Source organism: Rosa chinensis, chromosome 2, assembly GCF_002994745.2.
Source record: "Rosa chinensis cultivar Old Blush chromosome 2, RchiOBHm-V2, whole genome shotgun sequence".
Taxonomy (NCBI): Eukaryota; Viridiplantae; Streptophyta; class Magnoliopsida; order Rosales; family Rosaceae; genus Rosa; species Rosa chinensis.
The window spans coordinates 14,042,410-14,054,662 of record NC_037089.1 but is presented as its reverse complement, the minus strand read 5'-3'; the positions used below and the strand labels follow the sequence as shown (position 1 = coordinate 14,054,662).

Below are 12,253 nucleotides of genomic sequence, written 5' to 3'. Positions count from 1 at the left end.
AATTTTCTCAACATTATAAACTCGAACATGATCACGATGACCATGAAGAGTATATACACTGTTGCAATAGTTTAGAAATGATGTCTAAACAAGTTTGGGAGCAGACACAAGCCACAAATGACTTGATACTAGAGCTAAGGTAGAACAAACTATAATATGATACTACACCAACAATTTATCAAAAAGTAGGATAATAGAGATAAGACACAGAAAGTCCCAAATAGTTTTAGAATTGTTATAGCAATTGAGCCAATTATGTCAAAATAAACAAGTTGTTTTATTGTACTTGGTTGGCCACACATAAAGAGCGCAACGCCAACCACTTAGAGAGAGATTTGTTCCATTTTTTTTTTTTGAATCAAGCCAGACAACTTTCATTTAATTCAAGCCAGAATGGTACGGATACATAACTTCCCTTTCATGTTATATGGTAGTGAGAGCCTCTACTCCGCCAAACCACATCCGGCATCAAGTTGATCCCTTTCACGTTCGAAACCGCTGCTGCACTTACAGGATGCCAGCCACCACGATTTCCCGTCCAATGTGACCCAATCGTCGCCAACCCTGGCAACCCAACATCGGCCTTGAGCCGCGCTCTATTTTGTCTGATTCGACCAGAATCCTGACTGAAATCTCCCTCGTTAATTTACTCCAGTGTGAGAGTTCGGCAATTGCAAAACTATCCCTTTCCCAAGAAATTGTGGAGAGGCAGTCTGGTTGAGAGCTCATCGACTGAGATCGACGTTGGATCATTGCAAGGAGGCAGCGAGCGGCGGAGAAGATTCCTCTTGGGGTAGGCGCTGACCGGCGTTGCTTGGATTCCCAGCCATGACGGCTATGGTTTGCAAGAATTCTGAAAGATTTGTTCCATTAAAAAATTAGAGTTAATATAAAATTATTTTGGTTACAAATGATTCCGTCGAAGCTTCAGTTTATTAATGTGCAAAAATATAAGACCTATCATTAGTTTTGAATCTTTCGATTAAGGAAAAAAAAAATGAAGAGTAAAACGAAATGGGGGTTTTCTCGTCGCATGTTGTGTGGTAAAGAAAAAGGTTAGAAGACAGTTTAATTAGTGATGAAGTAGAAAAATGTTCAAATCTATACTAATATTAATAGAACATGCTTTGTTAGCCAAAACTAAAAAAATGTACTAAAATACCCTTAAAATATTAAAAAACAAAGCACAATTTTCATTCTACAGGACATAATCCTCAAAACACTAAAACAATAAAAATATATATTAACTACCCATTTTTAAACTGATAACCACCCACTTTTCCACACCCAGAGGGTGTGAGCAGTTTCTAGTTTTAATAAACAAAACCAATTATAAATAAATAAAACTAAAGAGTAAAGACCCGCGTTTCAAAGAAAGAGTAAAGACCCGTGCGGACCCGCACCGAGAAAGGAACCCGACCCGAGCGTCAGCCTTTATATACCTCCTCCGCATTTTCAAAACCAGAGCCAAAGAGCCAAACAGACTCAATCGCTCCCTCCCTCCCTCTCTCTCTCTCTCTCTCTCTCTCTCTCTCTCTCTCTCTGGTTTGAATTAGGTTTTCTTCAGGAGCTCAGTGGAAGAATCGGAGCAAGCCACAATGGAAGTCGCGAATCCTATTCAAATTCCATGTATGCTCACCGATCTCAATTTCTCGTTTGCTTGCTTTACTTCTTGTTGGTCCTCGTAAATCGATTCCTACGATCAAATTCTGCTTCAAAATGCTTTGATAATTTGATAAAATATCTGATATTGCTTTCCTTTAGTTCGATTTTGAGGATTCCTGAGTTTCTCTGTGATTTGGATCCTAATTGAGCTGAAGACTATGCAGTGTGGTTTACTGCTTATTTGAATTTCGTTTGCTTGAGATCTAGTGAATTCGCTGTGCTTCTGGATACTTGTGTGTTAGATTTGGAGGTTTTTCATGAAATGCAACATTTGAGATTAGCGATTCAACTTGAAAAAAAAATTAAAAAAAATCTCTAACGATTGGTTTGGCTCTAGAGGAAGTGATATAGTGTAGTAATTGTATTTGCTAATGCTTGTTTAGATGTGCCGCCGGGAATTATATGTCCTGACACTGGAGTCACTATCCAGACCTACCAGGTGTCTAATGTTGATGAGGTAAGAAAGTATTAAAATCGTTTAGTTGCTATTTACATAATTTTGTTGTTGTTTTCTGTACTTATTTTGATTTTTGGTACTTTGGATGTAGAGAACCTACTCCAAGTTTCGCTCTGAGTATGATGTGGCAGCAGAAGAGTTTATTGGTAATAAATTGAAATTAAGTTTTTGTTTTCGGATTACCTCTTATAAAACTGAATTTATTCATACACTCTCACACTAGGTTTATTCATAGTTTCATACTATTTGCTTATTTATACTGTTATACATTTCAAGGGGCTGTCGCATTCGGCGTGGTCGTTCGATGCAAGAACCTGATAGACAACCAAACTTATGCCATAAAGAAAATATCAATTGGTAACAGGGACAATACTGATGGATATGGCAACTATAGAGACCTATTAAGGTAGCAAGATTAAGCTACAATTTTAGTTACTCTGTCATTCTGTGTGTTTTGTATATATAAATCTCCAAGAACATACTGAGTGCAGGGAGTCTATCATTTTAGCCACATTTGATCATCCTGCTGTTGTTCGGTATCACTCGGTAATTTGCAACATTTGACCCTTTCGTATTTTGCCTTTTGTATTTTGAGTTCTTGATTTATATATGAAGACTAACATCTATTATCTCTTATTCTTTTCCTTTTTCTGGTTTAGACCTGGATGGAGTGCACTTTTGTTGGCACTACTGGAGGTGAACCTGATATTGTGGAAACCAATCCATGTCTTTACATACAACAGCAACTATGTGAGAGGTAATCGCCACTCCTCATTAGAAGCAAGAGATTCATATAGCCTTAAAATGCATACATGAGTTGCTTATCTACTCTGCATGTTTATAACTCTTCATTTAAAGCAACAAGTTCTTGTCACCTCTTTGCATACAAGATTCACTATTAGCATTCCATGATTCTTGTTCTAGTCTTTGTTTCCTGCAAGTAAAGTCACAAACTCATTAGATTGAATGATTGATAAGGAACTGCATGGAATTCACTATGGAAACAAGTAATACACGGTTCAATCTGAAGTTGCAATTGACTGCATTCGCAACATTTTATCTTGAAATTTAAATATTAATATTGAGTTAACACTACTGTTGTCTTTTTTACAGCACGTTGGAGCAAAAGATGAGGAGTGCCGAACTTTCAAAGGAAGAATGTGCATATATTTTCTCACAGGTGGCACGCGGCCTAGCACACATCCACAGTCACAACATAATGCATGGTGATCTTGGCAGAGGAAATATATTCTTGAACAAGAACCAAGCAAAAATTGGAGACTTTGGACTCTGTAAGTCAACTTTTGGCATTGCAATCTAGAACTAAGAGTTACTGTAACGTGAACTGGTAGTTTAAAACTTGACTAGAGAATGCCAAGTCTGTTAAGAGTGTCCTGACTGACACTTCTCTTTTTATGGTCTGCAGCCCGGATCATAGGTGAAGGTGATGATGTAATTCATTTAGGAAATCCCCCACCTCCATACGCTGCAGATGATAAATGTGTCAATGCAAAAGCGGATGTCTACAGTCTGGGGATTCTGCTGGTGCAGATGTTTCTCAACATCAGAACAGATTCAGAAGCATCAAAGGTGTTTCCTGACCTGAAAAAAGAAGAACCAGTGTTTCCTGCCTACTGGCCTAACGGTGTGCTGAAGACTTGGGTGACAAACATGCTGAAAAAAAATCCATCAGAAAGACCATCATCATCAGATATCGTGGAGAACCTACGCAAGATAGAGGATGCTATTCAGGAGTTTGATTCTTAAAGCAACAGCAGGTATTGGGCATCTGAGACATTCTAGGAGATATTCTTCAATGCTAAGAACATGTCATTTCAGCTATGATAACTGTAAATCTCAATTTCATTCCTATAACGCAATTAATCAGCTTTGTATGGTGTGCCGTGGGCATGTGATACATGATATTCTAAGAGACATGAAATATTGATCAATAGAGAAGCTTGTTAGAAACCATATACATGCTCACAACATATGCACACAATCATAAAAGGATTAAGGCTTACCTTCAGCAATCATTGGCATGGATTCCATCTTATGCAGCTGCAAACACGAACACTGAATATGGCCTTCTGTTACTTACCAACTAGCTTCTCAATGGACAGAACAATATGCAAAACGTCGGTAGTAATCAGGGACCAATTCATCTGTATATATAGGTGACTTAAACCTCAAGAAGCTTCCCATTAAAGCATTCCTTGTCGATTTAGGTTTCACTGTTAGATTCCTAATGTATCACAACTTGTAGCCTTTCTTGTAGACTAAGCAATAGATTACTATCCTTAATGAATTGATACACTACTTCATTAAGTCACTAGTATTGATTTACTGCTTGTATCCATGTTAACTAGGATTGATATTAAGCTAATCATCACTTACTTTATGATGATATGTGTTATGTCCATATTTGATCTTACATTCTCCCCCTTGGACTCACACATATCATGCTCGATGATTTGCACCAGAGAACATCAAAACCTACTTAACTTACTGAAGTGCGCGCCAGATAACAAACTCAAATCGAAAATCCATTCCAACATGGTCAGATCACATTTACTTATGCAGAGCAAGAAACAGTATACATTTTAACAAAAATGCAGAGTTTCAAAACCACAAACACAAGCTCCTGCAATCCACATATGTCAAACCAGAAGTGATACAATATATGTTAATGTGTATCAACAAGTAAACATATATTAGGTCCTACTTTATGTTTCTAAAACCAGAAACTCAAGCAAATTTACTGAACACTGATGGCTTAAAATTATTGCTTGAACCTTAACATCATGCTATACATGATTTAAGCCATCTGGTAGCAAGTATAACTTTAAACACAAAATCGATAATTTTCAGAACATTCAACAAAAACTGCAGCAATAACCAAAATCTGAAAATACCTCAAAATTTATTAATAATAAAATCTGTCATTACAAAGAAGTTGTGATAAACAAAATAAAAGATCACAACTAAAACACAAGTAGTCAAAAAAAAAAAAAAAACTTTAGAATTTTAATGCTCCAACTAGACTAACTCTCTACTGAACCTAAGCATCTAAATTAGCTAAAATTCCAATGCTTGCTGTATTTTTCTGGAATGCTGCTACTGACAATGCCTTGGTGAAAGGATCTGCTAGCTGTGAATTTGTGTCAATACTCAAAACAGCTATTTCACCATGCTTTACTCTTTCTCTAACACTGTAATACTTTAGATCAATATGCTTGGAATTATTTGACCTTTTACTGTTCTTGCTAAAGAAAACTGCAGCCTCATTGTCACAATAAATCACAAGTGTGTCTGCCACAATGTGACTCAATACTTTGGTCTGCATGAGAAAATTTCTAATCCAAAGTCCTTCACACACAGTTTCATATACTGCAATAAATTCGGCTTGCATAGTAGAAGTTGAAACAAGTGTTTGTTTCATGGTTTTCCAAGCAATAGCACCTCCTGCAAGCATGAATACATATCCACAAGTCGACTTCTTGGAGTCTGGATAATTTCCTGCAAAATCCGAGTCTGAGAATCCAATGAGTTTCAGATCCTCCACTTGCCTATAAACTAGCATGTGGCTTTTAGTTCTCTACAGGTATCTCAACACTTTCTTCCCAGCGACCCAATGTTCATGGCCTGGATTAGATTGGAATCTTGACAAAATCCCTACTGCAAAAGACAAGTCCGGCCTAGTGCAGACTTATGCATACATGAGACTTCCTACAAGTCTGGCATAAGGCTTTGACTCCATATTTTCTTTCTCAACATCACTATTGGGACTTTGCTTCTTGGTTAACTTATCTCCTTTGGACATGGGAACTTCTCCAACTGCACACTTCTCCATACCAAATCTCTTTAAAATTTTGGTAATATAATTCTGTTGAGACAAACCAAGTAGTCTCTGTGCTCTATCTCTTTTAATTTCAATGCCTAGTACATAGGATGCTTCTCCTAAGTTTTTCATGTCAAAATTCTTTGACAGAAAACTCTTGGTATCTTTAAGCAGTTTAATGTTACTGCTAGCCAAAAGTATATCATCCACATAGAGTACCAGAAAAATAAAATTGTTCCCAACTGTCTTCAAATAAACACACTCATCAACAAGATTTTCTGTAAATCCAAAAGTAGAAATCACAGAATCAAATTTCTTGTACCACTGTCTAGAAGCTTGTTTTAGGCCATAAATTGATTTTCTTAACTTACACACTAAGTTTTCACTTCCAGCTTGTTCAAACCCTTCTGGCTGCCTCATATAAATCACTTCATCTAGTTCACCATTCAAGAAAGCTGTTTTAACATCCATCTGGTGCAGCTCCATATCAAAATGAGCCACCAAAGCCATGATTATCCTAAACGAGTCTTTTGTAGAAACTGGAGAAAAAGTCTCAGTAAAATCAATGCCCTCCTTCTGTGTAAAACCTTTGGCAACTAATCTTGCTTTATGTCTCTCTACATTGCCATTTGCATCTCTTTTGGTTTTGAAAACCCATTTACAACCTATAGGCTTCTGGTTGGGGTCAGGTTCAACTAATTCCCAAACTGCATTTTGACTCATGGAATTAATTTCTGCTTCCATTGCTTGCTGCCATTGATGAGATTCACTACTTTCAATGGCCTGATTAAATGTAGTTGGATCATTGTCCTCTGCACAGTCCATTTCAATTTCTGCTTCTTGCAGATAAACAATGTAGTCACAAGTCGACTTCTTGGAGTCTGGATAATTTCCTGCAAAATCCGAGTCTGAGAATCCAATGAGTTTCAGATCCTCCACTTGCCTATAAACTAGCATGTGGCTTTTAGTTCTCTACAGGTATCTCAACACTTTCTTCCCAGCTACCCAATGTTCATGGCCTGGATTAGATTGGAATCTTGACAAAATCCCTACTGCAAAAGACAAGTCCGGCCTAGTGCAGACTTATGCATACATGAGACTTCCTACAAGTCTGGCATAAGGCTTTGACTCCATATTTTCTTTCTCAACATCACTATTGGGACTTTGCTTCTTGGTTAACTTATCTCCTTTGGACATGGGAACTTCTCCAGCTGCACACTTCTCCATACCAAATCTCTTTAAAATTTTGGTAATATAATTCTGTTGAGACAAACCAAGTAGTCTCTGTGCTCTATCTCTTTTAATTTCAATGCCTAGTACATAGGATGCTTCTCCTAAGTTTTTCATGTCAAAATTCTTTGACAGAAAACTCTTGGTATCTTTAAGCAGTTTAATGTTACTGCTAGCCAAAAGTATATCATCCACATAGAGTACCAGAAAAATAAAATTGTTCCCAACTGTCTTCAAATAAACACACTCATCAACAAGATTTTCTGTAAATCCAAAAGTAGAAATCACAGAATCAAATTTCTTGTACCACTGTCTAGAAGCTTGTTTTAGGCCATAAATTGATTTTCTTAACTTACACACTAAGTTTTCACTTCCAGCTTGTTCAAACCCTTCTGGCTGCCTCATATAAATCACTTCATCTAGTTCACCATTCAAGAAAGCTGTTTTAACATCCATCTGGTGCAGCTCCATATCAAAATGAGCCACCAAAGCCATGATTATCCTAAACGAGTCTTTTGTAGAAACTGGAGAAAAAGTCTCAGTAAAATCAATGTCCTCCTTCTGTGTAAAACCTTTGGCAACTAATCTTGCTTTATGTCTCTCTACATTGCCATTTGCATCTCTTTTGGTTTTGAAAACCCATTTACAACCTATAGGCTTCTGGTTGGGGTCAGGTTCAACTAATTCCCAAACTGCATTTTGACTCATGGAATTAATTTCTGCTTCCATTGCTTGCTGCCATTGATGAGATTCACTACTTTCAATGGCCTGATTAAATGTAGTTGGATCATTATCCTCTGCACAGTCCATTTCAATTTCTGCTTCTTGCAGATAAACAATGTAGTCACAAGTCGACTTCTTGGAGTCTGGATAATTTCCTGCAAAATCCGAGTCTGAGAATCCAATGAGTTTCAGATCCTCCACTTGCCTATAAACTAGCATGTGGCTTTTAGTTCTCTACAGGTATCTCAACACTTTCTTCCCAGCTACCCAATGTTCATGGCCTGGATTAGATTGGAATCTTGACAAAATCCCTACTGCAAAAGACAAGTCCGGCCTAGTGCAGACTTATGCATACATGAGACTTCCTACAAGTCTGGCATAAGGCTTTGACTCCATATTTTCTTTCTCAACATCACTATTGGGACTTTGCTTCTTGGTTAACTTATCTCCTTTGGACATGGGAACTTCTCCAGCTGCACACTTCTCCATACCAAATCTCTTTAAAATTTTGATAATATAATTCTGTTGAGACAAACCAAGTAGTCTCTGTGCTCTATCTCTTTTAATTTCAATGCCTAGTACATAGGATGCTTCTCCTAAGTTTTTCATGTCAAAATTCTTTGACAGAAAACTCTTGGTATCTTTAAGCAGTTTAATGTTACTGCTAGCCAAAAGTATATCATCCACATAGAGTACCAGAAAAATAAAATTGTTCCCAACTGTCTTCAAATAAACACACTCATCAACAAGATTTTCTGTAAATCCAAAAGTAGAAATCACAGAATCAAATTTCTTGTACCACTGTCTAGAAGCTTGTTTTAGGCCATAAATTGATTTTCTTAACTTACACACTAAGTTTTCACTTCCAGCTTGTTCAAACCCTTCTGGCTGCCTCATATAAATCACTTCATCTAGTTCACCATTCAAGAAAGCTGTTTTAACATCCATCTGGTGCAGCTCCATATCAAAATGAGCCACCAAAGCCATGATTATCCTAAACGAGTCTTTTGTAGAAACTGGAGAAAAAGTCTCAGTAAAATCAATGCCCTCCTTCTGTGTAAAACCTTTGGCAACTAATCTTGCTTTATGTCTCTCTACATTGCCATTTGCATCTCTTTTGGTTTTGAAAACCCATTTACAACCTATAGGCTTCTGGTTGGGGTCAGGTTCAACTAATTCCCAAACTGCATTTTGACTCATGGAATTAATTTCTGCTTCCATTGCTTGCTGCCATTGATGAGATTCACTACTTTCAATGGCCTGATTAAATGTAGTTGGATCATTGTCCTCTGCACAGTCCATTTCAATTTCTGCTTCTTGCAGATAAACAATGTAGTCACTTTCTTCCCCCCCCCCCCCCATAAGTTGGTTTTCTTGCTCTCTGTGATCTTCTAGGCTGAGCCACTGGAGGATGGTGAGGTTCAGTTACTTGACCAGTTACGTGGTCAGTTACATGGTCAGTGACTTGACCAGGTACAGTTACTTGGTCAGTGACATGGTCAGTTACTCGACCAGGTACAGTTACTTGGTCAGTGACTTGGTCAGTGACATGGTCAGTTACTTGGCCAGTTACTCGACCAGGTACAGTTACTTGGTCAGTGACATGGTCAGTTACGTGACCAGTGACATGATCAGTTACATCTTGTTCTAAAGGCAATGCTACACTTACATTCTCATCTGACACAATTTCCTCAAAATCTGAGGTTAAATCCTCAAGGTTTGTATTGTGAACTTTTTCACTTAGAAACTTTACTTGATGTGTTTCAAAAATTCTAGGTGAATGATGAGCAGAATATAATTTATAGCCTTTAGATTTATCTGGATAACCTATAAAATAGCAACTAACAGTTTTGGGATCAAGTTTATTCAAGCTTGGATTATAAATCCTAGCTTCTGCATGACATCCCCAAACATGACAGTGATGAAGACTAGGTTTCCTGCCACACCAAAGCTCAAAAGCAGTATTTTCTATGGCTTTGCTAGGTGTCCTATTGCAAATATCATTTGCATTTTTTAAAGCCTCACCCCACAGAAATTTAGGCAAACCGGTTGTACACATCATACATCTAACCATGTTCAAAAGAGTCCTATTCTTTCTCTCTGCAACACCATTCTGTTGTGGATTATAGGGTGTTGTGTATTGAGCTTTAATTCCATTGTCTTGCAAAAACAAGGCAAATGGACCCTTTTGTTGGCCGGATTCAGTGTACTTTCCATAGAACTCTCCCCCTCTATCTAACCTCACTGTTTTGATTTTCTTTTCTACCTCAGACTTAAAGATTTGAAAGGCTTTCAATGCTTGTGCCTTTTCTGAAAGTAGATAAATATAACTGTATCTAGAAAAGTCATCAATGAATGTGATAAAATATACATTTCCACAGATAGTTTGATGCCTAAATGGTCCACATATATCAGTGTGTATGAGTTCTAATAAATTTTGGCTTCTATATGCAGTCTTCTTTCTAGTATTAGTTATTTTTCCCTTAAAGCATTCAACACAGTCTGTTAGATCAGAAAAATCAAGTTCATTTAGGATGTTGTTTTTCACCAAAATTTTCAGTCTCTCTTTTGAAACATGGCCGAGTCTTCTATGTCATAAAAATGCAGACTTTTCATTTAGTTTGGTTCTTTTAACACCTGTTAAAGTGTTAGTACTGTTTGTGTTATTTTCAACAAGTAAAATTTCTTGTTGAGCCATTGAACAATTTAACTGTAAATAATCAGTCATAATAACACCAGAACCAATTTGAACAGAATTTTTAGAAATAAGAATTTCATTACTATCCATAACAAGTCTACAACCAGATTTTACTAAAAGAGAAACTGAAACCAAATTCCTTCTCATGGAAGGTACATAAAAAACATTGTCCAAAACTAACAATTTTCCTAATCCTAAATCGAGCTTTAAGGTTCCAATAGCCTTGACTGCCACTCTCATGCCATTGCCTACACACAGGTTCACTTCATCACTTTTTGGGATTCTCCTCCTTATGAATCCCTACAAAGAATTAGTAATATGAATAGGTGAGCCTGAATCTATCCACCAAGACTGTGGTTCAACATTTATAAGATTAATTTCTAAGGAAAAAACTGTATTAGAAAAAATCTTACCCTTTTTGGCTAACCAGTTTTTATAGCCAGTGCAGTCCTTTTTCATGTGTCCTACTTTTTTGCAAAAGTAGCACTTGAACCTAAATGGCCTGTTTTCCTTGGCCACTGCAGCTGTTGAACTCTTAGTTATGGCTTTGATAGGCTTGAGCTTATTTTGGGGTTTTTTCCTTTTAGGCTTCTCAATGAGGTTAATGGTTGTAGCAGGTTCCTTTTCTTCCTTGATCCTAGATTCCTCATCCACACAGATGGATATAAGTTCATCTAGAGTCTAGTTACCCTTTTGAGAGTTGTAACTGGTCCTAAGATGACTAAAACTGTTAGGCAAGGAATGTAGCGCATAATGCACTACCTGCTCATCCCTAACCCCCATCAAGAGCTCCCTGAGTCTGCTATTTATATTGATCATCTTCATAATATGCTCTCTGACTCCCCCTGAACCCATGTACTTCAAATCATGAAACTCCTTGGTTAGCCTAGCAGCTTCTGCCTTTTCACTTTCTTTAAACTTAGCACCTATGAGTTCCAAAAAATCTGATGCTAGCTCAGGTTCTTCTATACTTCCTCTGACAGTCTTGGACATAGAGGTACGAATGAGGTTCTTAGCCATTCTATTGGATCTATGCCACTTCTTGTAAAGATCAGTTTCCTTCTTAGTGCTCTTTTCAGTTAACTCTTCAGGTTTGTCCTCAGTGAAGCAATAGTCTATGTTCTCATGCATTCCCATATAGTTCTCTATAGAATCTAGCCAAGCTCTATAGTTGGTTCCAGTTAACATCAAGACACTATTCAAGTTCATGTAAGAGTTACCTAAGGAGCAAAACAAAAATTCATGTGAGTTCTCAATTTGTAAAGAAAATAACTTTAAGTTTTCTGTGTTTTATTAAGCTTTAAGCAACCAAAACAAAAACATACAGAAAACCTAAACAAACCATACTTGCATTCATATCAGTCCATAACTAAAAAATAATGTTAAGCAACACTTTTGAGCAGAAGCATAACATCCTGAAGTTCTTTATCAATATACCATGTTCAATGAAAACAAGTTATCCAAAGAAATTTATCCACATCTTTAGACAGAAGAAAAATTTCTAAGTATCCATATTTATTTTCATCAAGCATGCATATTGCTGTTTTGTATTCTAAAACCATACTTGACCACTTCTTTGGAAGATAAAACTGAAGCATAGTTTTAAAACACAAAACACAATTTCAGTTTTGTTACTCGA

General features: G+C 37.0%; 1 protein-coding gene across 1 annotated transcript; it reads left to right on the top strand.

Annotated features, from left to right (window-relative positions):
• The first annotated feature begins 1,479 nt into the window (after positions 1-1,479).
• Positions 1,480-4,059, top strand: LOC112190341 (eukaryotic translation initiation factor 2-alpha kinase 3). The gene is made up of 8 exons (XM_024329777.2): positions 1,480-1,629; positions 2,049-2,122; positions 2,214-2,268; positions 2,399-2,528; positions 2,614-2,668; positions 2,782-2,879; positions 3,236-3,414; positions 3,549-4,059. Exons 1-8 carry the CDS (start codon positions 1,599-1,601, stop codon positions 3,887-3,889), a joined length of 963 nt encoding a protein of 320 aa, XP_024185545.1. The 5' UTR covers positions 1,480-1,598; the 3' UTR covers positions 3,890-4,059.
• Positions 4,060-12,253: the final 8,194 nt, after the last annotated feature.